Source organism: Vipera ursinii (genome assembly GCF_947247035.1).
Source record: "Vipera ursinii genome assembly, chromosome: 13".
Taxonomy (NCBI): domain Eukaryota; kingdom Metazoa; phylum Chordata; class Lepidosauria; order Squamata; family Viperidae; genus Vipera; species Vipera ursinii.
The window spans coordinates 4,500,087-4,526,717 of NC_139526.1; the positions used below are offsets into that span (position 1 = coordinate 4,500,087).

Genomic DNA, 26,631 nt, shown 5'->3' on the forward strand with positions numbered 1-26,631 from the left:
GAATAACAGTTGGAAGGGACCTTGGTGGTCCTCTAGTCCAGGGGTGTCAAACTCAATTTCATTGAGGGCCGCATCAGTATTGCGGTTGCCCTCAGGGGGCCGGGTGGGTGTGGCCTGGGTGGGTGTGGCCTACTGGGTGGGTATGGCTAGAGTGCATATGGCCTACTGGGTGGGCGTGGCTCTACATCGTTCGCATCAAGGGTGCCTATGGGGGCCTGGGCAGGAGTGGGACAGATCTGAGGGTCTCTGGCAGAAGGAGGGTCTCTGGGCCAGGGCCAAGGCAGTGGGGGCCATTTCCTCACTGTTTCCAGGATGCCTTCGCTGGCCACATGAAACCACTTCGCGGGCCAAATCTGGCCCCCGGGCCTTGTGTTTGACATGTCTGCTCTAGTCCAACCCACTGCTCACGCAGGAGACCCTATACCAGGGGTCTTCAAACTTGGTCCTTTTATGGCTTGTGGACTTCAACTCCCAGAATTCCTCAAACAGGCATGTTGGCTGAGGAATTCTGGGAGTTGAAATCCACAAGTCATAAAACTGCCAAGTTTGAAGACCCCTGCCCTATACCATTTCAGACACCTGGCTGTCCTATTTCTTGAAAGCCTCCAGTGATGGAGGAGGGAGGGAGGGAGGAAAGGAAGGAAAGATAGGAGAATAACAGTTGGAAAGGACCTTGGAGGTCCTCTAGTTCAACCCCCTGCTCAAGCAGGAGACCCTATACCATTTCAGACACCTGGCTGTCCAGTCTTTTCTTTTTTTTTTTATTGAAAAGTTTTAAAAATACAGTTTTCCTTTAAAAAACCCCTTCCCTCTCCCTCCTCCCCTCCCTACCTCCCCCCTTCCCCCCCCCTCCCCCCTCCCTCCTCCCCCCCCTCCCCCCCCCGGACTTCCCAGAGCTAAATACAAGGTATATATATATAAAAAAGCAATCATAAACAACCATATACTAACAACTATAAATTCTAAAATCCATCACTCTCTAACTTATATAGGATCAAACAAAACTTAGCATTATTAAATATATATAGAAGACAAAATAGAAAAAGAAAAAAGAAAACGAAAGAAGACTTATTCAAATGCTAGATAAAACTTCTTAACCCTATACTTATTCTGGATAAACTCAATCCATTTTCTCCATTCCATAATATAATATTCTTGCGAGTAATCTTTCAAATAGGCCGAAATCTTCGCCATCTCTGCCAAGTCGGAAACCTTCAAAATCCACTCTTGTATAGTCGGCAGTTCCTCTTTCTTCCAATATTGACCTATCAAAAGTCTTGCTGCCGTAACTAAATTCAACATCAACTTAGAGTCCACAACTGTAGCGTCAACAATTATTCCCAACAAAAAAAATTGCGGACAAAACTTTATCCTCCGTTTAAAAATCTTCTGCATATTCCACCAGACTTTTATCCAAAAAGCCTTGACCTTTTTACATGTCCACCATATGTGAAAATATGTTGCCTCTTCATCACCACACCTCCAACATTTAGGCTGATAATTCGGATACATACTTGCAAGCTTTTTAGGATCTAGATGCCATCTATAAAACATTTTGTAAAAGTTCTCTCTTAGACTTTGAGCTTGAGTGAATTTTACATTCCTCACCCAGATCTTTTCCCACGTATCCATTGTAATAACTTCCTGAATGTTTTGGGCCCATTTTATCATACAATCCTTAACAAGCTCTGTCCAGTCTTTTCTTGAAAGCCTCCAGTGATGAAGCACCCACAACTTCTGAAAGCAAGCTGTTCCACCAGTTAATTATTCTCACTGTCAGGAAGTTTCTCCTTGGTTCCAAATTGGTTCTCTCCTTGATTAGTTTCCAACCGTTGCTTCTTGTCCTCTCCTTTGATGCTTTGGAGAATAGATTGACTTTTTTGTGGGGGTCAACCTATTCAACCCTAAAGTTTTGAAGGTTTATTAAGACAGACATATGCTATGATGGGACACGGTGGCTCAGTGGGTTAGGACGCTGAGCTTGTCGATCAGAAGTTCAGCAGTTTGGCAGGTCAAATCCCGAGTGCCGCATAACAGAGTGAGCGCCTGTTACTCGTCCCAGCTTCTGCCAACCTAGCAGTTCGAATGTACATAAAAATGCAAGTAGAAAAATAGGGACCACTACGGTGGGAAGGTAACAAGCGTTCCGTGCGCCTTTGGCATCTAGTCATGCCGGCCACATGACCACGGAGACGTCCTCGGACAAGCGCTGGCTCTTTGGCTTTGAAACGGAGATGAGCACCAGCCCCTAGAGTCGGAAACGACTAGCACGGATGTGCGGGGGAACCTTTACCTATGCTATGATGACAAAGTCTTTTTTCAACTCTTGCCTTTGCCTTCTCTCTTCCATTACCTGCTGAGGAAAATTGCAGATCCAGCTTTTCCAGTTTGATCACCACAAGTGGTGACTTTTGCTACCCAAGGAGTTTCTCATTTACTTTCCCAGCTTTTGTATTCCTACTATGCTGCCACTGACTTCATTGGTTATTTGGAAATTGCCTAGGCCAGTGTTTCTCTACCGTGGCCACTTTAAAATGTGTGGACTTCAACTCCCAGAATTCTGGGAGTTGGATTCCCAGAATATGTTCCTTATATTCTGCAATGACCGGCTGTCAGCAAGGAGTATAAATCTTGCCATTCCCCACCATCCAGTCAGAGATGACAAGCGAAACGTCTTCAAAGGGAAAACAAGAAAGTCCAGTTGCCTCCTGAAAAAACACCTTTGGATCTCTGACGGCTTGTTTTCCAAGCCCTATGAAGCCTCCAAACAACCCTCTCCATTCCCTGAGAGCAAAGGAGATGGGAGGAGACCAGCTGGGTTAAGCCAAGCTATCCAGCCGGATTGTCAAGACTAGTGGCTGGAAACATCTTCCCAGTCTGCTGAATCCCAGAACTGGCTGGAGAAAAGTTTATTGGAGGTTAATTGGAGGCTTGCGAGCCAAGAAGCTGTCTTGGCTTGCGAGCCAAGAAGCTGTTTGGGGCTGTGGTTTTTAAGGCAATTCGTAAGTTCCCCCTTATCCTTTAAGAGGCATGTGTGGTAGAAAAGCATTTCCTCCAAATGACCTGCTTACAAATAGTTTTCTAAATTTGGTTCCTGATGTTAGGGAAGGTATCAGTAGCTGGGACTGCGAATGCTTACTTGTTTACTTACAAGGATATTTTTCCTGTTTTTTTTCATTGTTTTAATTGTGCTTTTGATCAGTTTTATTGAAAGATACTGGAGTCTTTGGCCACTAGGAAAAAGGAATTTACTCCCTGATTCTGTTGTGTAAGAGGATATGGAGGTTGGGCCTATGTAGAAGGTCAGGCAGAAGGAGTTAAACATTTTTTTACTTTAGAATTTTGAGATCATATTTGAAAGCAGATACCTCCTTAATTCGCTGGAGTATAAAAAGAGGGAGGGGAATCAAGTAGAATCAAAAGTAGAGCTGAAAGGTCCTTGGAGGTCTTCTAGTCTAACCTTCTGCTCAATCAGGAGATCTTGTACCATTTCAGGCAAGTGATTGTCTAGTCTCTTCTTAAAAACCTCCAGTGATGAAGCACCCACGACTTCTGAAGGCAAGCTGTTAGGAAGATTCTCCTTAATTCAAGATTGCTTCTCTCCTAGGTTAGTTTCCATCCATTGTTTCTTGTCCTGCTTTTGGTGCTTTGGAAACTAGGTTGACAACCTGATGTTGTGGCAACCTCTCAAATATTGCAACACTGCTGTCATGTCCTTCTTTTCTCTAGACCAGCCAAACCCAAATCCTGCAATCTTTCTTCATATGTTTTAGTTTCCAGGCCTTTAATCATCTTAGTTGCTCTTCTTTAACACTGTCAGATTTGAAGGGTTCTGTTTTCTAGCCAATCTCTGAAGACAACCTGTACAGATCCAGTCCTGGAGGTTCTGCATTCACTTTTCTGCATCTCTAAGCATGACTGCTGCTACTCAAGTCCTCAGAGCAGCTGCTGGTCTGGCATGATATGCTAACAAATAATTAATCATCTAGCCAGCAGGAGCTCTCCCTGGGTACTTATTAATTTATTTTTTCCCTTATCCCATCAAAAGTTGCAGGTAAGTGGGGTGGTTCTTTGGGGTTTCTGGAGGCACAACAAAGCTTGTAGCAGTCATCTGCAGCCCTTGTGCAGTTCTCCATTACACACATCTAAAGAAAGTCCCAAGGGTGCTTTTTTCAAGAGGCAACTGGACTTTCTTGTTTTTCTTTGAAGACCTTTCACTTTGCATCCAAGAAGCTTCTTCAGCTGGATGGTGGACTGGATGGTGGGGAATGGAAGGATTTATACTCCTTGCGGAGACCTGGTCATTTGCATTCTTTTAGAGAGTTGTTGAGGCCATTTGGAGTCCCAAAGGTGCTTTTCCAGGCAGCAACTGGACTTTGGTTTTTTGTGAAGACGTTTCACTTCTCATCTAAAAGCTTCTTCAGCTCTGACTGGATGGTGAATGTCTTTCTTGTCTTCAAAGAAAAACAAGAAAATCCAGTTGCCTCCTGAAAAAGGACCTTTGGGAAAAACATGACCTGGATGACTGAGAACCTTCATAGACGTTTAGCCAGGCCATTTGGAGGTTTGTCTGTGTCCTCAGGGTCACCTGAGTAGTGCAAATGTGTGTGGAGCACCTTTGGGACAACGATGACTGAGAATCTCCATAGACATCTAAAGAAAGTGTTTAGGGATATTAGGTGGTGGTCCAACTTCTCTGAAGGAAAGAACTTTGGTTCCTAAAAGACATCAGCTGTTAGTAGATCCAGGCAGCAGTTGCTCTTTTGGTTTTTACTGTTTTTCCATCTCCCTTTGAGCAAGAGACAGGCCGATCTGATCAGATATGACTTTGACTCACTTGCTTTTTGGATCTGTGTTCTGACATTACCTGCCTCTCATCTCTGTATGTGCCTGTTCTTCAGAGGTGAAAGTGCCCCAAAAGAACAGCAGTTAAAAAGGGGAAAGGAGAGTTAGGACTATATGATTATATGAGCCATATAGGATACAGCAGTATTCCAATATCTAAGGGGTTGCCATAAAGAAGAAAAAGCACCTGAAGACAGGACAAGAAGCAATGGATGGAGAGAAGCAACCTAGAAAGAAGGAGAAACCATGGATCCGTGGAGTGACTTGCCTCCAGAAATTGTGGGTGCTCCAACACTGGAAGTTTTTAAGAAGAGATTGGACAACAATTTGTCTGAAACATAGGATTGGACTACGAGAAGACCTCCAAGGTCTCTTCCAACTCTGTTATTCTGTTAAATGGTAAAAGCTTTCTTCTATTGTGGGAAAAGTTAACTTGGTTGCTTGTCTTCCAAAGGTTTTTCCTCATTTCAAGTCAAGTTCCTCCATCCAGAATTGGAGCGGCGTCCTCAGATTGTCTTGCAGGCCAACATGAAGGTGGAAATTCTTCCAGCTCTCACAGACAACTATATGTACCTCCTCGTGGATGAGGAGACCAAGGAAGCAGCCATTGTTGACCCTGTGCAACCCCAAAAGGTATACTTTCTGGACCACCTCACTTTCTTCTGGGACTTGTGGGCATACATTGGCAGAGATAAGCATCCTGTCTTCTGGAGAGCAAGGGTTTGGACTGATAGTTAATGCTGGGATTCAGAGCAGGATATGTTCTTTGGATTTGTGGGCTGTCATTTCTTCACTCAGTCCTTTGAGATTGGTGGGAGGAGGTGCTGCAAATTTGGCCCAGTTGTTTTGAAAACCTGAGTCAAAAAGAGTCATTTAAGAGCCCTGGTGTTTAGGATGCAGGCAAACTCTGCCCACAGCCAGCAGTTCAATCCTGACCAGCTCAAAGTTGACTCGGCCTTCCATCCTTCTGAGCTTGGTAAAATAAGGAGCCCAGATTATTGGTGGGCCATAGGCTGACTATAAACCGCTTAGGGAGGGCTGTAAAGCACTATGAAGCAGTATATAAGTCTAAGTGCTATTCCAAAGGTGCTTTTTTCAGGAGGCCACTGAACTTTCTTGTGTTTCCTTTGAAATGTCTTCAGAAGAAAAAAAGAAACAAGAAAGTCCAGTGGCCTCCTGAAAAAAGCATCTTTGGGACAACCATACCTGGATGACGGAGAACCTCCATAGACATCTGAGTGCTATTGCTAAGTGCTGAAAAGATTTGGCCAAGAAATTGTGTCTTTCAAGAGCACGCTGTGATTTTGCTGCTTTTTATTGTTCATTCAAATATGAGTGTCCAATTTATTTTCAAGGATAGCAATAGTGCAGTTACAGTAGTATCCAGATCCTGATCAACCGTTCAGCGACCATTTAAATTACAACAGCACTGGACAAATCATACTTAGGAAGGATCCTTGGGGTTCCCCCTGTTGCAGTGTCCTCCTGGTCATGTGGATCGCAGCTTCCAACGTTCCCTGCCAGGTGGGACTCAAGGACAACTTGCTGTGGGACAACTTGCCACAACCAGCTAGCCGTGGGGCAAGTTGATACACTCATATCGAAGGAATGGCGGAATAGAATCATTAAAGCAAGGATGCCAAAGCAGGGACAAAATAAACTGTGCTTGGCGAGAAGTAAAATGATTTTTTAAAATAATTTTAAATAATTACAAGTGAATGGTTGAATCGTCCCGTGCCGAGTTGTGCCGCAACAAGTTGGCCGTGGCAAGTTGCTCCATTCCGCTGCCAGCTTCCCCACAAGCAAAGTCAGTGCGAAAGCTGGCAGGAAGCTGCAAAGGGTGACCACGTAGCAGCCTCACTTAATGCCCCGCACAGTTCTCACTTCATGGCGTAATGGCCGGAATTGCCGTCTCTTAAGTGCCACAGTCGCCTGACGTCCATCTTTAGGACTGCACCCCTTGGCGATGAAAATTCCAGCTCCAACTGCCGTTGTAAGAACTGGACTAGCTGTGCTAAAATTCCACATAATTAAAAGTCAGAGAAAAATAAATTTATTTTTAAACCTTATTGCTTATTCTTGGGGCATATACAAAAGCGGGGAATGGGAGGGCACTTTTTACGTTTCAGGAAACATTTCCGTCTTTTGGCGGATGGCAACTTTTTTCTGCACTTCTTGAGGTATTTTTCATTTTGCTATGTAATGAAGGCAGTCCAGTGTCTTTCTTTGCCCTCAAGAATGGAATGGAATAGTAGGATAGGATAGGATAGGATAGGATAGGATAGGATAGGATAGGATAGAATAGAATAGAATAGAATAGAATAGAATAGAATAGAATAGAATAGAATAGAATAGAATAGAATAGAATAGAATAGAATAGAATAGAATAGAGCTGGAAGGGACCTTGGAGGTCCTCTAATCCAGCCCCCTGCTCAAGCACGAGAACCTATACCATTTCAGACAAGTGACAGCCTCTTCTTAAAAACCTCCAGTGATTTCTGGAGGCCAGCTGTTCTACTTTGGTCATTTATGGCTAATTGTAAATAGTGGTAGTTACAATGACAACAATAACAATACTTTCACTTTTCACTGTTTTTGCTAGGTTCTGGATGCAGTCGGGAAGCATGGAGTGAAACTGACCACCGTGCTCACTACACATCACCACTGGTAATCCTTTTTTATTGTGTGGCTTAAAAGGCTTTGCAGCTGAGTACAAGGGGTGGTAAGGGGGCAGCCCTCCTTTTTGGGGTACCAGGATATTCCCCATGGGAGGCCGGTGTGTGGTGTAGTTGGTTCACATAGTGTGGTGGGATGGAGGGTTTGTTGTCACTGTGTGTTGGGGGGAGAGAGCACAGGGGGAGGCTCAGCTAATCTCAATGTACACATGTTGTACTTTGACAATAAAGGTTTATTATTATTATTATTAATGCGCAGACTGTAAACATTTTCTCCTGGGCTCATTCAGGTCAGGTCTGCAACTGCAAATGTCACCTGCCATTTCAGTTATTGCTGTTGCCATGGCTTCCCAGACAAACTCTTAGAAGCAGTAATTTTCCAAAATAGAAGGCTTTTCTAGGGAGGAAAGAAATAATTAATTTTTTTGATCTCTTAATTTGACCTGCTTTTCAAATCAAGTGCTCACAGAGCGTGCTTTCTTGGAAGGCTGTGGCTGTCAGTGGAGTTTGAATTGTACCACTTTTGAAATGAAATTTTGGGGAATCCTTTTGCCCAGTGGTTCCCAAACTCTGTATTGCTGCACCCCAGGGCATCACAGCAAACTTACAGAGGTACCACAAGAGATTGAGAGAAAAATTGGATTGAAAGAGGGGTAAAAGAATCGATCTATGTTAGAATTGCTAGAACCCCTCCCTCAACAGAGGAATAGGACACCACCTATCTCCAGTTTACAACACAGCCCTTGCAGCAGTTCCAAGAAGGTTCCATCCCCATTTGCACCCTGATCCAGGTGACCCTGAGGGCACAGATAAACCCCCAAATGGCCTCGACGTCTCTCAGACAGAGTGCTAATGATCAGGTGACTGCAAAGAAATGCAATCCTTCCATTGGCTCATAGCCATTCCTTCCCCCAGATTTCTGATTCAGGACACACAGACTCCGATAAAAAGAAATTACATCTAAAAGTGCTAGTTTATGTGACATACTAAGCCAACATCCTATTTGCATTCAGTCTTGCATGGCTCAGTCAGCATAAGACAGGGGTCTTCCAACTTGGCCCTTTTATAAAAGGGCCAAGTTGGAAGACCCCTGGCATAAGATGACTCTTTTCCAAAAAGCTTGGGCCGAACAGCTGTTTACATGCGCTTTCAGCTAATGCTTCTTCCTGTGTTTGCACAGCCTCCAAAGTCTGACCTTTTAACTTTCTAGGGACCACGCTGGTGGCAATGAGAAACTTGTAAAGATGGAGCCAGGATTACGAGTCTATGGGGGAGATAGCAGGGTTGGAGCCCTCACCCAGAAGGTCTCTCATCTTATGACATTTCAGGTAACAAAAAAAGCGGGATGGGAAGGATAGATTGCCCAGGCACTTTTTGAAACATGTGTCCTATTCAGGCTTGAAGGTGTGTGCCTCTCCTGTGCAATGATTCTTATGTTGACCCTTTATTCTCCATTCTGGTGGAGAGGCAAAAGGGTGATGAATGTTCACCAATTTCAGCAAAGCATTGAAGGACTGAGGAGCATTGCACAGCACCCGTGGAAGGTAAGGGCACATATCCATGTGAACCAGGCTGTGAGCAACTGGGCACCACCAAGTTGGCCCTTTAACTCAAGTTTGCCACTTTTGGTCAAACAACAACAACAACAACAAAAATAATAAAATTGGAAGGGACCTTGGAGGTCATCTAGTCCAACCCCCTGCTCAGGCAGGAAACCCTATACCTGAGGGCAGGACAAGAAGCAACGGGTGGAAACTAATCAAGGAGAGAAGCAACCTGGAACTAAGGAGAAACTTCCTGACAGAACAATTAACCAGTGGAACAACCTGCCTCCAGAGGCTGTGAATGCTCCAACACTGGAAGTTTTTAAGAAGAGACTGGACTGCCATTTGTCTGAAATGGTATAGGGTTTCCTGCTTGAGCAGGGGGTTGGACTAGATGACCTCCAAGGTCCCTTCATCATCATCATCATATTATTATTATTGTTGTTGTTGTTGTTGTTGTTGTTATTATTTGACTAGAAGTGGCAAGCTTGAGTTAAAGGGCCAACTTGGTGGTGCCCAGTTGCTTCACAGCCTGGTTCACATGGATATGTGCCCTTACCTTCCATGGGTGCTGTGCAATGCTCCTCAGTCCTTCAATGCTTTGCTGAAATTGGTAAACATTCATCACCCTTTTGCCTTTCTGCTACAAATGTGCAGCCCACGGAAAACAAACCTAGGTCTATTGGCATGCTATCTCTTGATGGGATGTTTCATGTACATAGCCCCAAACGTGCTTTTTGTGCATCAGTAGGAAACCGGTGTATGCAGTTGCACCTTCTAGGGAATTTTAACTGGGAGGGTTTCTCGAAGGGTGAGCCTGTGGGAGAAGCAGTAAGCAGGTCCTATAAACTGGGCCTACTTGTCCCATTGGATATAAGGTAGCAAAATACCTTTACCTGGACCCACTTTCTTAGTGTGGGAAGTGTCCATTCTGTGCGCTGCATAGACTTTTTTACAGAGCATATCAGATGCATTTTGTTATACAGACACATTCGCTTTTTGGATCAGCATTGATGGTTGCAGAGCCGTGCTGGCACAGTGGTTAGAATGAAGCCAAATTTATCCTTCAGATAAACAAGAATGGGGCCTTCTTTACCTCCTGCCTTGTGAAAAGTTCTCTGGAACAGAAAAGCTTCAACACGGGGCAGCAAATGTGCATCCAGGTCAAGAAATGGGACAGATTGGAGCAACCAGATTAGCAGCAGCTTCTGTTTGGTGCTCTGCTGCTTTCTAGTTTTACTATGTCATCTGGGCTACATCAGAGTCAGAAACGGTGTCACAGCATCTCTGTCAGTAACCAGGAGATTTCTCCCCTCCTCAGGTGGGCTCCCTTAATGTGAAATGCCTCTCAACTCCCTGCCACACCTCTGGACACATCTGCTATTTTGTGACAAAGCCGAACAGCTCAGAGCCGCCTGCGGTGTTCACAGGTATACTCCAGAACCAGATTATTATTATAAGTAATATTTCTATATTCACTTCCTTCCTGAAGGGAACCAGTACACAGAACAACCCCATGTTCAAAAAAGCGTCAATGAAACCAGTAAGGAATCAAACATAAGCTTATTTAGAACAGAAAATCAAGTTAAAGGCAACCTAAAGGCTGTCTTGTCTCAAAGAAATTGGGACTTCAGAGGGTGAGCAGGCCTGATCTCAGTGTGTCTTGGGAAAAGGGTTCTCTCATGTGGATACTTCCAGCCGTATTCTGGGCTGAGCCTAAAGCCGGAAAGACAAGCAGCATCTCAGGTGATCTGAATGATGGCTTTGTTGAGCTCTTCTGACTGAAAGTGTCAAATTCCAGCCCATTGTTGCCTGTCAGTGTGTAGTTGATCCATTTCGCTTCACTGCGTTGAACTTTCCCATGTTCATGCTTCTCGTGTTCCATGTTTTCACTGTGATTCTGACTTCGGAGCTTCAGATTTTCCTTTCCTGTAAAACATCATCAGCCATTCCCAAAGGCTTTAATCGAGCCACATCATAAATACCATTAATTCAGAGTATTAGCCCTAGCTCCACCTCATAGCATGTTGACCTGCAGGACCCATCATTTGGCAGTGTATTGTCAGCTACTTCATATGGTCTACCCATATGGTAAATCATATTTTCCTGCTCAATATGAAATTCTGTGCTTGCCATTATACTCCTGCCCTGTTCATGTTGTAGGCATCATTTAAAGTGCTTCTAGGTTGAAAGGATTAGGGGGTGACATCACTGTTGCCCCAGAGAGACACCTGTGGGAACTGCTTTCATGTCACCATCAAGGAGCTGGAGCAAATGACAGGAACTCACCCCACCATGCAACAGAACTCAGATCCCAAATGTGGGCTTGCTAACTTTCAACCCAGCATCCTAAACAACATGAGCTACTGTCCTCCCACCATTGTACTAGAGAGAATATCCACCTACAGCATCTTCCTGTATTGATACTGCCCGATACAGGCACCTGCTTGCTTCAGTTGGGCAGTCAGAGTAACCTTCACACCTTGAGCAGGTGATCCTGCTCAGATTATACAGGTGTTCTGCACTCAGGAACTAAACAACACTCAGCAGGACTTGAGGACTGTGGTTTATAAAGGCCTATGCCTGTCAATAAAATGTATTAGTCCAAAATAAACTAACTCATTATTCCGATTAATGAGACAGATCAAAGAACACTGCATGATTGTTTATTCCAAAAAAGTCTATAATAGAATGGAGCATCGGCACTCATGGATGGATGCCAGAATCTGAATTCTCCTCCCCTTAACACATCATATCATACAGAATCTCCCTCCCTTAATTACACATCATGAATCACATTCACCAATTAATTTAACACACGAAGTTTCACTTCCCATCTGAAGCGTGCTCTTCTCAAAACATCCGGGTTGAATTCCTCCTGCGCTTTAGTGATTCAAAGCCAAACAGTTGAAGCAAAAGGCTTTTAAACATGTCAGTGTTTGCACCATTAACATTGCAGCCTAACCATAAGGTAGGCAGATTACATTTTACTTTTGTGGCATTTGCAAGAACTAAACAAATGTGTAGGTTATTATTTATTCTATACAACCGTGTCCACGGTTTGTGCTTTCAGTCTAACATCGTAGTCGGTTTCTATTTTTTGAACCCCCTCTTTCTTCTAGGTGACACCTTGTTTGTGGCTGGGTGTGGAAAGTTCTTTGAAGGAACCCCAGAAGAAATGTACAGAGCTTTAATTGAGGTCTTGGGGCGCCTCCCTCCTGAAACGGTATTTTTGTATAAATACTAAACCTCTTGGGTGTGGGGACTCAAAGACAGTGAGCTGGATTTATACAGCATTCTAAACCTGGACTAACAAAAACAGTTTTCTACAAGTCCCAATCACAAAGGCCAAATACAGTCATGGCCGAAATTGTTGGCACCCCAGAAATTTTTCAAGAAAATCAAGTATTTCTCACAGAAAAGTATTGCAGTAACACATGTTTTGCTATATACAGGTTTATTTCCTTTGTGTGTATTGGAACACAACAAAAAAAGGGAGAAAAAAAAGCAAATTGGACATAATGTCAAACAAAACTCCAAAAATGGGCTGGACAAAATTATTGGCACCCTTTCAAAATTGTGGATAAATAAGATTGTTTCAAGCATGTGATGCTCCTTTAAACTCACCTGGGGCAAGTAAAAGGTGTGGGCAATATAAAAATCACACCTGAAAGCAGATAAAAAGGAGAGAAGTTCACTTAGTCTTTGCATTGTGTGTCTGTGTGTGCCACACGAAGCATGGACAACAGAAAGAGGAGAAGAGAACTGTCTGAGGATTTTGAGAACCAAAATTGTGGACAAATATCAACAATCTCAAGGTTACAAGTCCATCTCCGGAGATCTAGATTTGCCTTTGTCCACAGTGCGCAACATTATCAAGAAGTTTGCAACCCATGGCACTGTAGCTAATCTCCCTGGTCGTGGACGGAAGAGAAAAATTGATGAAAGGTTGCAACGCAGGATAGTCCGGATGGTGGATAAGCAGCCCCAAACAAGTTCCAAAGGAATGCAAGCTGTCATGCAGGCTCAGGGAGCATCAGTGTCAGCGCAAACTATCCGTCGACATTTAAATGAAATGAAACGCTATGGCAGGAGACCCAGGAGGACCCCACTGCTGACACAGAGACATAAAAAAGCAAGATTACAGTTTGCCAAAATGTACTTGAGTAAGCCAAAATCCTTCTGGGAAAACGTCTTGTGGACAGATGAGAGTAAGATAGAGCTTTTTGGTAAAGCACATCATTCTACTGTTTACCGAAAACGAAATGAGGCCTACAAAGAAAAGAACACAGTACCTACAGTGAAATATGGTGGAGGTTCAATGATGTTTTGGGGTTGTTTTGCTGCCTCTGGCACTGGGTGCCTTGAATGTGTACAAGGCATCATGAAATCTGAGGATTACCAAAGGATTTTGGGTTGCACTGTAGAGCCCAGTGTCAGAAAGCTGGGTTTGCGTCCAAGATCTTGGGTCTTCCAGCAGGACAATGACCCCAAACATACGTCAAAAAGCACCCAGAAATGATGGCAAGAAAGCGCTGGAGAGTTCTGAAGTGGCCAGCAATGAGTCCAGATCTGAATCCCATTGAACACCTGTGGAGAGATCTTAAAATTGCTGTTGGGAAAAGGCGCCCTTCCAATAAGAGAGACCTGGAGCAGTTTGCAAAGGAAGAGTGGTCCAAAATTCCGGGTGAGAGGTGTAAGAAGCTTATTGATGGTTATAGGAAGCGACTGATTTCAGTTATTTTTTCCAAAGGGCGTTCAACCAAATATTAAGTTAAGGGTGCCAATAATTTTGTCCAGCCCATTTTTGGAGTTTTGTTTGACATTATGTCCAATTTGCTTTTTTTCCTCCCTTTTTTGTTGTGTTCCAATACACACAAAGGGAATAAACCTGTGTATAGCAAAACATGTGTTCCTGCAATACTTTTCTGTGAGAAATACTTGATTTTCTTGAAAAATTTCTGGGGTGCCAACAATTTCGGCCATGACTGTATATCCCTTCCTGGCCCCACACCCTATTTTAAGCAATTGAGGCAAGTAACATTGTCAAATATACATGAATCTGTCATTAATTTGCCATTGTTAAATAATGTTGTGGAAAGCATCTGGTGAGGCTGACCTGCAGTTTCTGAATTGGTGCCTTCTAATTTTCTCTTTTTCTGCTTCTTTCCTGGCTAGAAAGTCTATTGTGGACACGAATATACCATCAACAACTTAAAGTTTGCCCGGCACGTGGAACCAAATAATGCTGCCATCCAACGAAAGCTGTCATGGGCGAAGGCAAGAGAGTTTACACTTTCCTTCCTTGGAAAAAACAGGAATGGCTCCTAAGAAGTTTCAGCTTGCTGTAGGAAATTCCATTTCAATTTTCCCAATGGATTAATGTGGCGGTTGACCTTCGCAGCCCTCTGTCCGGCCTTCTTCTTGTCTTGGTTTTCCATGATTTGTTCAGGGCCCTGGCAGAAATGGCCAGTCCTTCTGCCAGGAGGGGAAATATGGTAAAGAAATAAAAACCAAAGACACTTTCTATCTTGCTTATGCAGCAGGTTATCTGTTGATGCAGCTGCACAATAGACAAGGATTCTGTCTGTTGGAATTTTCCTGAGCTCTTCCCCCTTTTTTTTTTTTGTAGGCCAAGTACGATGGAGGTGAGGCAACCATCCCATCCACCATTGGTGAAGAATTCACATACAACCCCTTCATGAGAGTGAGGTAATTTCTCCATAACAGGATCGTGATGGAGACACGGCTGTTTCCCAGCGGGATTGAAAAAAAAGCTGCCCCCTGACACTCAACAGAGGATCACGAACCAGCAATCAGTAGTTGATAAAGAACATTCCTTTTTTATTTCAGCCCTAAATGTAGAAATTGTTCTTTTATGAAAAGCCTCCACATCTCCAGGTTTTGGAGATGTAAAAAATTCAGACCAAGATCAATCACTTGAGAATTTCATCCACCTTTCAATATAATGTATAAGCTGTACTGTTCAGTTGAAAAACAAACTGAAAACTTTTAGGGGGCAAAAAGATAACAATAAAAATCTTGTGATAACATGGTTGCGTAAGTATGCGCACATTGTTATAAGTAGGGATGCGGCTGTGTTCAGAATTAACCAAACACATTCAAACTAATGTTAAGTAGTACAGGTAGTCCTTAACTTAATGGAGTCCAAAATTTTTGTTGCTAAGTGAGACATTTGTTAAGTGAGTTTTGCCCCATTTTACAACCTTTCTTGCCATAGTTCTTATGTGAATCACGGCAGGTGTTAAATTAGAACACGGTTGTGAAGTGAATCTGGCTTCCCCATTGACTTTGCTTGTCTGAAGGTCACAAGGGGATCACATGACCCTAGGGATGCTGCAACGGACGTAAGTGTGAAAAACGGTCCTAAATAACTTTTTTCCATGCCGTTGTAACTTCAAACAGTCACTAAATGAATTGTAACTGTAGTCAGTACACACCTGCCATCAATTGAAGAGAATCTGACCATATAAATTTCAGCTTTAGTGGTAGGATCTTGCTGACATTTAGTCAGCCACTTCTTACAGCAAAAGCTGTGGTCTGCAAAGAGATTACAAAGCATCAACAGGATCTGACTTTGGTATCAGTTGGGAGAAGGGTACAAAACAATTTTCCAAGGCACTGAATTTACCCTGGAACACAGTGAATACAGTCATCAACAAGTGGAGGAAATATAGTACAATAGCAACATTACCAAGAACTGGATGTCCCTCCAAAATTCATGAAAAAAGCAAGAAGAAAACTGATCGGAGAGGCTGCCAAGTTGCCTACAGCAACGTTAAAGGAGCTGCAGGAATTTCTGGCAAGTACTGGTTGCGCACTATATGTGACAACAAATTATTCTCAAATTCTTCATATATCTAAGAATAAAAATAGTTTTGTCACAGAGTATAGAACACAGCTGGGCTTCTCAAAGCTGATATCTGCCAAGGTTGCAAAAGTCTTATCTATAGTCTGGGCTTCAAGCCAAGTCTCTTTTAGGCAATAACAGGTTGTAGTATCAGGTTTAGCCACAAGATGTTGCCCATACCAATTAGGATTTTTTTTTATTGAAAAGTTTTACAGTACATTTTAAGTATACTCCATCCCTCCCCCTCCCCCCCACATCCCCACCCTCCCCCCCAACTTCCCAGAGCTGAAAACAGGGTATTGCCTCTAACAAGCTTAAACTAAAATATTCTAACAAACTATGAATACACTTATTTATTTATTTAGATTTCTATACCGCCCTATTTTCGAAGGACTCAGGGCGGTTTACAGGGCAGCATAAAATACAATATAAAAGATAATATAAAATTAAAATAAATTAATGAAGCCCAACAATTAAAACAATATTTAAAAAGCTAAAACCCCTTCAGTCCAGGCCTGATAAATCGAAAAGCCAGGTTTTCAGATCCCGGCGAAATGAACACAGATCGGGGGCGGTCCGGAGTTCCACAGGTAAATCATTCTAAAGGGCAGGCGCGCCTACAGAGAATGCCCTCCCTCTGGGGATCACCCGCCGGCACTCCCTAACCGGTGGCATCCTAAGGAGGGCCTCTCTATGGGAGCGCACAGGACGATGGGAAGTTGATGCTGGCAGCAGGTGCTCCCTAAAATAATCCGGACCCATGCCATGTAGGGCTTTATAGGTGATGCCAGCACCTTGAATCTCACCCGGAGATTTAATTCCTATCGCACTTTAACTCCCCTTATACATAGGTAAATAATAATACATCTTATAATTCTAATACTCATTCATATCCTAAATGAAATTTTTTAGTCCCATATTTATTCTGGATATAATCGATCCATCTTCTCCATTCCGAAATATCTCTCTGTTGCAATTGTTCTTTCAAATATGCTGAAATTTTTGCCATCTGCCAAGTTTGAAACTTTTAAAGTCCACTCTTCTATAGTAGGCAGTTCCTCCTTCCAATATTGCGAAACCAAAAGTCTTGCTGCCGTTATTAGATTCAACATCAATTTAATTTCTATAACAGTACAATCAGTAATAATACCCAATAAAAATAACTGCGGGGTAAACCTTATCTTTTTCTTAAATATCTTCTGCATATTCCAACAAATTTTAATCCAGAAAACTTTTGGTGGAATTTCTTTCAGAATTAAAACCTCTTGATCAGCCACTTTAAATCTGTTGTTATAAAAAGGTTGAATAATCGCATTTCTGATTGTTCTCTTTGTAAAATAAACAACCACATCCCTTGGCAGTTTTCTTTGCCTAGCAGTCCAAGAGTGGACGCGAAATTTTATCTATTTCCAATATAACATCTTCAACTCACCAACCCAAAATAGGCGCCACAGCTTTTGCCGCTATTTCTTCCAAATTTTCTTGTGGATTTTCTTTCAGACCTCCGATCCTCAAAGCAAACTCCATATCTCTATATTGTATCATCATCATCTCATCATCATTTTTTTTCCATTTTAATCTCAGCTTCACTGACTTTGGCTTCCAATATCAAATTATTTTGATTAACTTCTTCCACACGATCATCCAGATTCTCAATACAAACTGTCAGTCCTTGAAGTGCCAGCAAAATATCCTCTCGTATTTCTTTTTTTTTCTCATTAATAAGCTCTGCCACTTGCTCAGATATTTTCTCAGATTGAAGTTTTAAAGCATCTTGTAAATCTTTCAACGTTAATGTAGGTGCAGATGCTGCAGGGGGTAGCATCAGTGATTGAAGACCAGATTGTTGAACTGGTGAAGCCCCCGCACTTTTAGAAGCAGGGAATCTAGGTGGTTTGGAAGCCATTTTAACACCCAATTAACTTTCGTTTCTCACTTTCACTTTTCCGCACTAATTGCAACTTTGTTGCTTCACTGTCAAATAGCCAAGTCTCTTAAATCATCTTTGGACCAACCTCAAATGTTTTAAACAAAGTCTTTTAGAACAGACACGTCAAACACAAGGCCCGGGGGCCAGATCCAGCCCGCGAAGTGGTTTCATGTGGCCCGCGAAGCCATCCTGGAAACAGTGAGGGAACGGCCCCCACTGCCTTGGCCCTGGCCCAGAGACCCTCCTTCTGCCAGAGACCCCCAGATCTGTCCCACTCCTGCCCAGACCCCCATAGGCACCCTTGATGCGAACGATGTAGAGCTGGCCACGCCCACCCAGTAGGCCATACGCACTCTAGCCATGCCCACCCAGTAGGCCACGCCCACCCTGGCCACACCCACCCGGCCCCCTGAGGGCAACTGCAATGCTGATGCGGCCCTCAATGAAATTGAGTTTGACACCCCTGTTTTAGAACTTTAAGAATCCACTTTCTGTCTTCCCCCTTGCTTTTATTTTATTTTCCTTGTTCTTTTGTACTTCACGCTTTCTCTCAGAAGTTATTCCTGCGCCATCTTCCTCCCCTTCTTTTAAGTTAAACCGGAGTTAAAGATCATATACTTGCTGTTTCTGAATTCTCCCGCTCAGCTCTGCCTGCGTCCAAGTAATCCAAAATACAATGTTACAAGCAGGGATGGTTGCAGCGTCCTGTTCTGTTTCAAAGCCTTGAAACAGAAGAGTCCCAAGTCCGGAGTTAATTCAGGCTCCGAGGGAGCTCTCACCCTTCAACCCCCAGATTGAGTTCTGGGGGTCTAGGGAAGCTGTACCTCTTGCCTGAATACTCACCCCCCCCTCTTCTCCTGAAGGGGGGATTCCCAAACTGCGAAACAGCTGATCGTCGCTGTTTTCGCGGTTTAAACAGAACAGCGGGGCTGACGGTCAGAAATGACCGCCATTGACGGAGCCTTGCCACCCGGAAGTCCAATTAGGATTTTTTTTAAGTCCAAGATTTTTATAATCCTTTTTATAATTTTACTTCTTTTTTGTAAGTCAAAACCCAAATCTTCAATAAGAATAAAAAGCCTTTTAGTCCTCCAGTTTAAATCAGGTTATTCTTTCAATGGTTTAAATTCCCCTGGACAGTCAGTCACCGCTGTTTTTGTTGTTGTTAGCTGCGAAGTCGTGTCCGACCCATTGCAACTGTATGGACAATGTTCCTCCAGGCCTTCCTGTCCTCTACCATCTTCTGGAGTCCATTTAAGCTCACGCCTACTGCTTCAGTGACTCCATCCAGCCACCTCATTCTCTGTCGTCCCCTTCTTCTATTGCCCTCAATCTTTCCCAGCATTAGGCTCTTCTCCAGTGAGTCCTTCCTTCTCATTAGGTGGCCAAAGTATTTGAGTTTTAGCTTCAGGATCTGGCCTTCTAAAGAGCAGTCAGGTTTGATCTCCTCTAGGACTGAGTGGTTTGATTGCCTTGCAGTCCAAGGGACTCGCAGGAGTCTTCTCCAGCTCCATATTTCAAAGGCCTCAATTCTTTGGTGCTCAGCCTTTCTTATGGTCCAACTTTCACACCCATACATTGCAACTGGGAAGACCATAATCTTGACTATACACACTTTTGTTGACAGGGTGATGTCTCTGCTTTTTAGTGTGCTATCTAGATTTGCCGTGGCTTTCCTCCCGAGGAGCAAGCGTCTTTTAATTTCTTGGCTACAGTCCCCATCTGCAGTTATCTTGGAGCCCAGGAAAATAAAATCTGTCACTACCTCCATTTCTTCCCCATCTATTTACCAGGAATTGAGAGGGCCGGATGCCATGATCTTGGTTTTCTTAATGTTAAGTTTCAACCCAAGTTTTGCACTCTCCTACTTCACCCGCAACAAGAGGCTCTTCAGTTCTTCTTCACTTTCTGCCATTAGAGTGGTATCATCTGCATATCTTAGGTTGTTGATATTTCTTCCGGCAATCTTAATTCCAACTTTTGATTCATCTAGCCCTGCCTTTCTCATGATGTGCTCTGCATATAAGTTAAATAGGCAGGGCGACAGTATACAGCCTTGCCAGACTCCTTTCCCAATTTTGAACCAATCAGTGTTTCGGTGTCCAGTTCTCACTGTTGCTTCTTGGCCCACATATAGGTTTCTCAACAGACAAATAAGATGGTCTGGTACTCCCATCTCTTTAAGAACTTGCCACAGTTGTTATGATCCACACAATCAAAGGCTTTAGCATAGTCAATGAAGCAGAAGTAGATGTTTTTCTGGAACTCTCTAGCTTTCTCCATGATCCAGCGTATGTTAGCAATTTGATCTCTAGTTCCTCTGCTTCTTCGAAATCCTGCCTGTACTTCTGGTAGTTCTCGATCCGCATACTGCTGGAGTCTAGCTTGTAGAATTTTAAGCATAACTTTACTAGCATGAGAAATGAGTGCAATGGTTCAATATTTTGAACATTCTTTGGCACTGCCTTTCTTTGGAATTGGAATGTAAACTGATATTTTCCAATCCTGTGGCCACTGTTGAGTTTTCCAAATTTGCTGGCAAATTAAGTGTAGCACTTTTACTGCATCGTCTTTTAAGATTTTGAATAGCTCAGCTGGCATACTGTCACCTCCACTAGCTTTGTTGTTGCTCAGCTTTTCTAAGGCCCACTTCACATTCTAGGATGTCTGGCTCGAGGTCAGTGACCACCTCATTGTGATTATCAGGGACATTAATCTCATTCTTGTATAGTTCCTCTGTGTAATTTTGCCACCTCTTCTTAATCTCTTCTGCCTCTGTTAGGTCCCTGCTATTTTGGTCCTTTATCATGCCCATTTTTGCATTAAACGTTCCCTTCATCTCTCCAATTTTCTTGAAAAGATCTCTGGTTCTCCCTATTCTATTGTTTTCTTCTATTTCTTTGCACTGTTCATTTAAGAAAGCATTCTTATCTCTTCTAGCTATTCTCTGGAATTCTGCATTCAATTGGGCGTATCTTTCTTTTTCTCCCTTCCTCACTTCCCTCCTTTCCTCAGCTATTTGCAAAGCTTCCTCAGACTTTTTGCTTTCTTGCATTTCTTTTTCTTTGGGATGGTTTTGGTTGCTACCTGTTGTACAATGTTGCGAACCTCTGTCCATAGTTCTTCAGGCACTTTGTCTATCAGATCTAATTCCTTAAATCTATTTGTCACCTCTACTGTATATTCAACAGGGATATGATTTAATTCATACCTGAGTGGCCTAGTGCTTTTCCCTACTTTCTTCAGTTTAAGCCTAAACTTTGCAATGAGAAGCTCATGGTGTGAGCCACAGTCAGCTCTTGGTCTTGTTTTTACTGACTGTATAGAGCTTCTCCATCTTTGGCTGCAGAGCATATAGTCAATCTGATTTCTGTATTGACTTTCTGGTGATGTCCATGTCTAGAGCCGTCTCTTGGGTTGTTGGAAAAGAGTGTTCAGATCTCATCCAGTCTCATCCGTGCTTATGGCCGGTCTTTCATCCGCCGGTTTGGAGGGCTGCTCCGGATTGAGTGGAAGGGCTATCACCCTCCCACGATCAAGTGAGGATCCCCTCCTTGCTGGTCGCCCCTACAGAGTAACTTTCGACCCTTTCCAGGGTCCCCCAGCGGTGCAAAATCAAGACGTAGAAGATGGAGCTCGCCTTCCGGTGGCTGCGGTGGCAAACTGGAAGTCCAAATTCTTCATATCTCTGGACTGTAGAGTAGAGCGGCTAGACCAGACATGTCAAACACAAGGCCCGGGGGCTGGATCCGGCCCGTGAAGAGGTTTCATGCGGCCCACGAAGCCATCCTGGAAACAGTGAGGGAACGGCCCCCACTGCCTTGGCCCTGGCCCAGAGACCCTCCTTCTGCCAGAGCCTCAGATCTGTCCCACTCCTGTCCAGGCCCCCATAGGCACCCTTGATGCGAACGATGTAGAGCTGGCCACGCCCACCCAGTAGGCCATACGCACTCTAGCCATGCCCATCCTGGCCATACCCACCTGGCCCCCTGAGGGTAACCGCAATGCTGATCCGGCCCTCAATGAAATTGAGTTTGACACCCCTGGGCTAGACGGAAGCCTTTTGTTACAAAGAAAATTCAACCCCAGCAACCCCAAGCCTACACTGGGTCTGACAAAAGCATGTGGGAAAAATGTGTTATGGTGTGTTGAAACCAAGATTGAAACTTTATGGCTATAATTCCAAAAGGTATGGTGCAAAAACAACGCTGCGCATCACCAAAAGTACAACATACCCACAGTGAAACGTGGTGACAACATTATGTTTTGGGGCTGCTTTTCTTCAGTTGGAACTGGGGCTTTAAGCAAGGTGGAGGGAACAGTGAACGGTTCCAAACAGTTTTGGCACAAAACCTTCAGGCCTCCTAAAATGCTGATGATGACGAGGAATGCCACCTTTCAACTTGACGATCCCAAGCACACCTCCAAATAGACAGAAGAATGGCCTCATCAGAAGAAAACCTTTGGAATGTCCTAGCCAGAAACTGGACCTGAATCCAATTGGAAATCTGTGGGAGGACGTGAAGACAGCTGTGTACGATAGGTGCCCTCGCAGCTGGACAGATTCAGAGCATTTTTGCAAGGAAGAGAGGGCAAAGATTCCCAAGGCAAGGTGTATGTACTAAGCTGATAGGTCCAAAAGACTGAATGTGGTCATAAAATCAAAAGGTGCTTCAACAAAGTATTGGTTTCAGAGTATGTGTTTTTAAGGCAACTATATTATTGTAAGTTTTCTGATTTTAATTTTTCTCCACAGAACAATTTCAGATTTTTTTTCCAATTGAATTATACAGCTCACTTGTGTTGTATTAAAAGTGGAAGAAATTTGAAGCCCACCTCTCTGTGAATTTGTTTAGTGAATTTCTTCAGGCATGTTGGCTGAGGAATTCTTGGAGCTGGCGTCCACAAGTCATAAAAGGGCCAAGTTTGAAGACTCCTGATATATAAGCACCTTTTTACATACCAAAAGTGTCTGGCATTCTGTTTTTTGGTCACCATTCTAGATGCTTCCAGGAGAAGCAGGAGAAAAGGAAAGCTCTTTGCTTGCTTTGCCTTGAATAAGAAGACAGAGTGAGTGAGTACAGGTAGTCCTTGACTTACGAACACAATTGAGCCCAAAATTTGTGTTTTCAAGGGAGAAGTTTGTTAAGTTTGTTTTGCCCCATTTTACGACTTCTTGGCACGTTTAAGTGAATTGCTGCAGTTGTTAAATTAGTAATATGTTTGTTAAGTGAATCTGGCTTCCCCATTGCTTGTCAGGAGGTGGCAAAAGGGGATCACATGACCCCAGGACACTGCGACTGTCATAAATATGAGTCAATTCTGAATGTAAGTCCCATGACCCTGGGGATGCTGCAACAGTCATAAGTGTGAAAAATGGTCATAAGGCACTTTTTGCAGTACTGTTACTTTGAACGGTCACTAAATGAACTGTTATAAGTTGAGGACTACCTGTATCATCAAGAAGTATTGCTTCTTAAGAAACCACATTGATAGATTTCCTACATAGAAGTGTCCACAATTTAGTCCTTCAGGTCTCCCAATGGTGCACCCACCTCTCCAGTAACTAGGCCAATCCCCTTGCTCCTGGCCATCCCTCTCTTTCTACCTTTCCAAACATTAATGATTTTCTCAAGGAAGTCACTCTTCTTTGTTCTATTGCATTTTTTGTCAACCTCAGCAACTTAAGATATGTGGACTTCAACTCCCAGAATTCCCCAGCCAGCTACACAGGGAATTCTGAGATTTGAGGTCCACACATCTTAAAAGTTGCTGAGATTGAGAAAGACTTTTCTAGTACACCAATAAAAGTAAATTGTGTTTCTTGAATCAAGTACCTCACAGCATTCTGCCACCCTGTGGGTTAGGGATACAACACAGAAAGGAATAAGAGGCATCACCTTGCTTATGAATTGCTGTAGCCTTCCCTCAGCTTCCAGACATGAACTCTGTGGTGACTGGGGGATTCTGGGAATTAATCAGCTCAACTCATGTGGAGGCTCCCAAGCTGGGGAAGATATCTTTAATGTTGAAATATGCGTTAACTCCCAGATTCCCCAGCATGGGGAATCTTAAAAGTTGCTAAGGTTGAGAATCACTGCCCTAATGACTTTTTTTTTCTTTCCGGACAGAGAAGCAACTGTGCAGCACCACGCCCGGGAAACGGACCCTGTTCGGACCATGGGAGCCATACGCAAAGAGAAAGACAACTTTAAAGTGCCGAAAGAGTAAATGAAGCAGCTCCCCTGCTGCTTTTCTTTTTCTGTTATTTAGTTCAGGAAATTAGATTGTCCTGTTTTATTGAGTTCATTCACATTATAGAATTCAGTAGGGGGGGAGAAGTCACCAACGCACTTTGTTCTTTAAAAAAAAATGTTTCGGTGACTTAGGCTTTCTGGGAAGGTGACTTTGAACCCTCTGCCTCTTGAGTTGAAATGCACATTTGAAAAACTCTGTGATTTTCCTGAACTTCAGAATGAACTTTTCTAACTTGCAAAGGAGCATTTTGTGCTATTCTAAATGCTCCTTTCATCTAGACATTTGAAGTAATCTGCATGTGCTCTTCGTACGTGAGCATGTAGCTCCCCTGAGCACACTTGCCTGTCTCTCAAGGAACTAGCAGCAGGCTGGGAAATCCACAGAGGAGAGGTGATGTTGTCAGGAACAAGATAATTGAGGCATTTGTATATCTTTAAATGGGAAAATGGTGATTGTTTTAACAGCACAGCACTTTAAAAACAAAAAAACAACCTTAAAATCTATTTAAACTATTGTGGCTTCAAGAAGTGACTAACAACTTCATTAAATCTTTTCAGCACTCTGGAAGAACTGAATTTTCAGAGATCCTTGTGTGCTGGGGAAATAGTGACAATGGAAAATTGTGTTCTTTCTTTTGCTTTATTTAAGCTGCCAAGGCACTTTGCACTTGTGAAGCCATCAATGTAGACAACCTCCTTATAAGCTTGAATTGTCATTCCCTGTTGATTCAGCTAATGTACATGTAAATAAATATATCTAATAAATATTACTTTAAGAGATTAAGACGTTTGCAAACCATCATGACCTCATCTGTCTTGGAAACCCTAAGAAGGAGTCTGACCAAAGGAAACATGAGTCTGTCCATGTCAAATTCTCAGGATACCTTGTTAAAACCTCCTCTGTTCTCTAATATTACAAGCGCCCTGCCTTGAGTTTGCACTGGCTGTGAACCAAAAAAGTGGCATGATTTTGGTTCTTTTCCTTCCTCCTCCTCCTCCTCCTCCAAACTTCAACATGTTTTACAAGGTGGAATGGATATTTTTCCTGAATGTTTTCTAACCCTTCTTGAATTCACCGAAGTGACTTGTACTAAATAATGACAAAAGAGCATCTTTTTTAACTTTGTGAAATGAAAACAGTCTTAGGGCATCACTGGGAATTTTCACAATAGTGTTGGATTTGAAAGCTAAGCTGGGTTGGGAAGGGGTGTGATTCTATGACAGAAGATCAACAAGAAAACCACACTGAGATGTAAAAAATATCCCAGAAGCAAGCAGCGGTCAGCTATCTCCATGTGACTGCAAAAACTCCATGACACAAGGACGTGAACCGACACCCCGGAAAGAGTGCAGAGAAGAGCAACAAAGATAAGGGGTCTGCAGTGTTGTCCCCAATTCAGGTCTGAGCCTGGTGCGGAGGCCGATGAACACCAGACACGAGGTGCAAGTTTTGTTTTTTATTGAAGTGCTCCAAGAAAAGGGATCCAGGCCAAAATGCCAAGGAACTTTGAACCATAGAATTAATAAAGTTTTATACATTTTCTCTGAAGTAGAAGGGATAAGGTGGGATATATAAGAAATATCTAATAAACATTTCAATAATAATCAATTATTCTTTTGGTCTCTAGCATTCCCTATTCCTAGACCTTGGCTAATGAACGCTTCAGGAGTTATACACATTCTATTTGCTCCAGGCCATCTCTATTCCTAGCTTCTAGCTGAGCTTGCAAGATGCTAAGTCTTTTGTTACTTTTATCAGCATTTTGACCACAAAGAATTGTTACAAGCTTTACACCTTCATATTCCCTGTGAATAAGCATTCTTTATTCTTGCCAGACAAGCTCCTCTATTACAGCCTTCCTGGTCTCCTTTCAAGTGTATGCCATAATCTTGCTTTGTTTTGACAGACAGCCCATCAGCAGGATAAATCATATGAAGAATGGTTAACTAAACAAAGTATGTCTAATGATCTAGTATAATGACGAGAAGGATTAGGGATGACATCATAGCTGTCTCCTAGGACTTGTAGGGCAGTCACAGAGAGGATCAACCAGCACTTGAGGGCAGAACAAGGAGTAAACCCAGTGGAAGATCATGAAAGAGAGATCCAGTCTAGAACTAAGAAAATTCCAGACAGTGAGAACAATTCATCAGTGGAACAGCCTGCCTCCAAAATTTGTGGATGCCCTCAGGAAACTTTTTAAGAAGTGGACAACCATTTAGAATTTAAGAAGCAACCAAGTCTCCTCTTTTTTCACAGAGGGCCAATTTTGGCTGCTTTTGGCTGGTCTCCAAAAGCTCAGTAGTTTACTTTAGGCTGGAAAGCCACCAGGGAATATCAGAGTGGTTACCCCTAGAATAACAGAGTTGGAAAGGACCTTAGAGGTCTTCTAGTCCAACCCCCTGCTCAAGCAGGAGACCCTGTAGCATTCCAGGCAAATGGTTGTAAATGTCTATGTAGAGATTCTCAGTCATCCAGGTCACGGTTGTCCCAAAGGTGCTTTTGTTA

General features: G+C 43.1%; 1 protein-coding gene across 2 annotated transcripts in view; it reads left to right on the forward strand.

The window, feature by feature from the left end:
• Nucleotides 1–26,631, forward strand: part of LOC310646274 (hydroxyacylglutathione hydrolase, mitochondrial-like) — a 50,681-nt gene that overhangs the window by 4,487 nt on the left and 19,563 nt on the right. Inside the window, exons 2-9 of one of the 2 annotated variants that reach the window (XM_083372573.1) lie at nt 5,300–5,478; nt 7,448–7,512; nt 8,731–8,848; nt 10,386–10,494; nt 12,187–12,290; nt 14,243–14,344; nt 14,697–14,776; nt 23,997–25,937. In XM_083372573.1, the coding sequence (XP_083228699.1) occupies nt 5,300–5,478; nt 7,448–7,512; nt 8,731–8,848; nt 10,386–10,494; nt 12,187–12,290; nt 14,243–14,344; nt 14,697–14,776; nt 23,997–24,096 (857 nt within the window). In that variant the 3' untranslated portion in view covers nt 24,097–25,937. Of the gene's footprint in view, nt 1–5,299; nt 5,479–7,447; nt 7,513–8,730; nt 8,849–10,385; nt 10,495–12,186; nt 12,291–14,242; nt 14,345–14,696; nt 15,212–23,996 lie in introns of those variants that run through there. The other variant, XM_083372578.1, reaches the window with a different exon arrangement.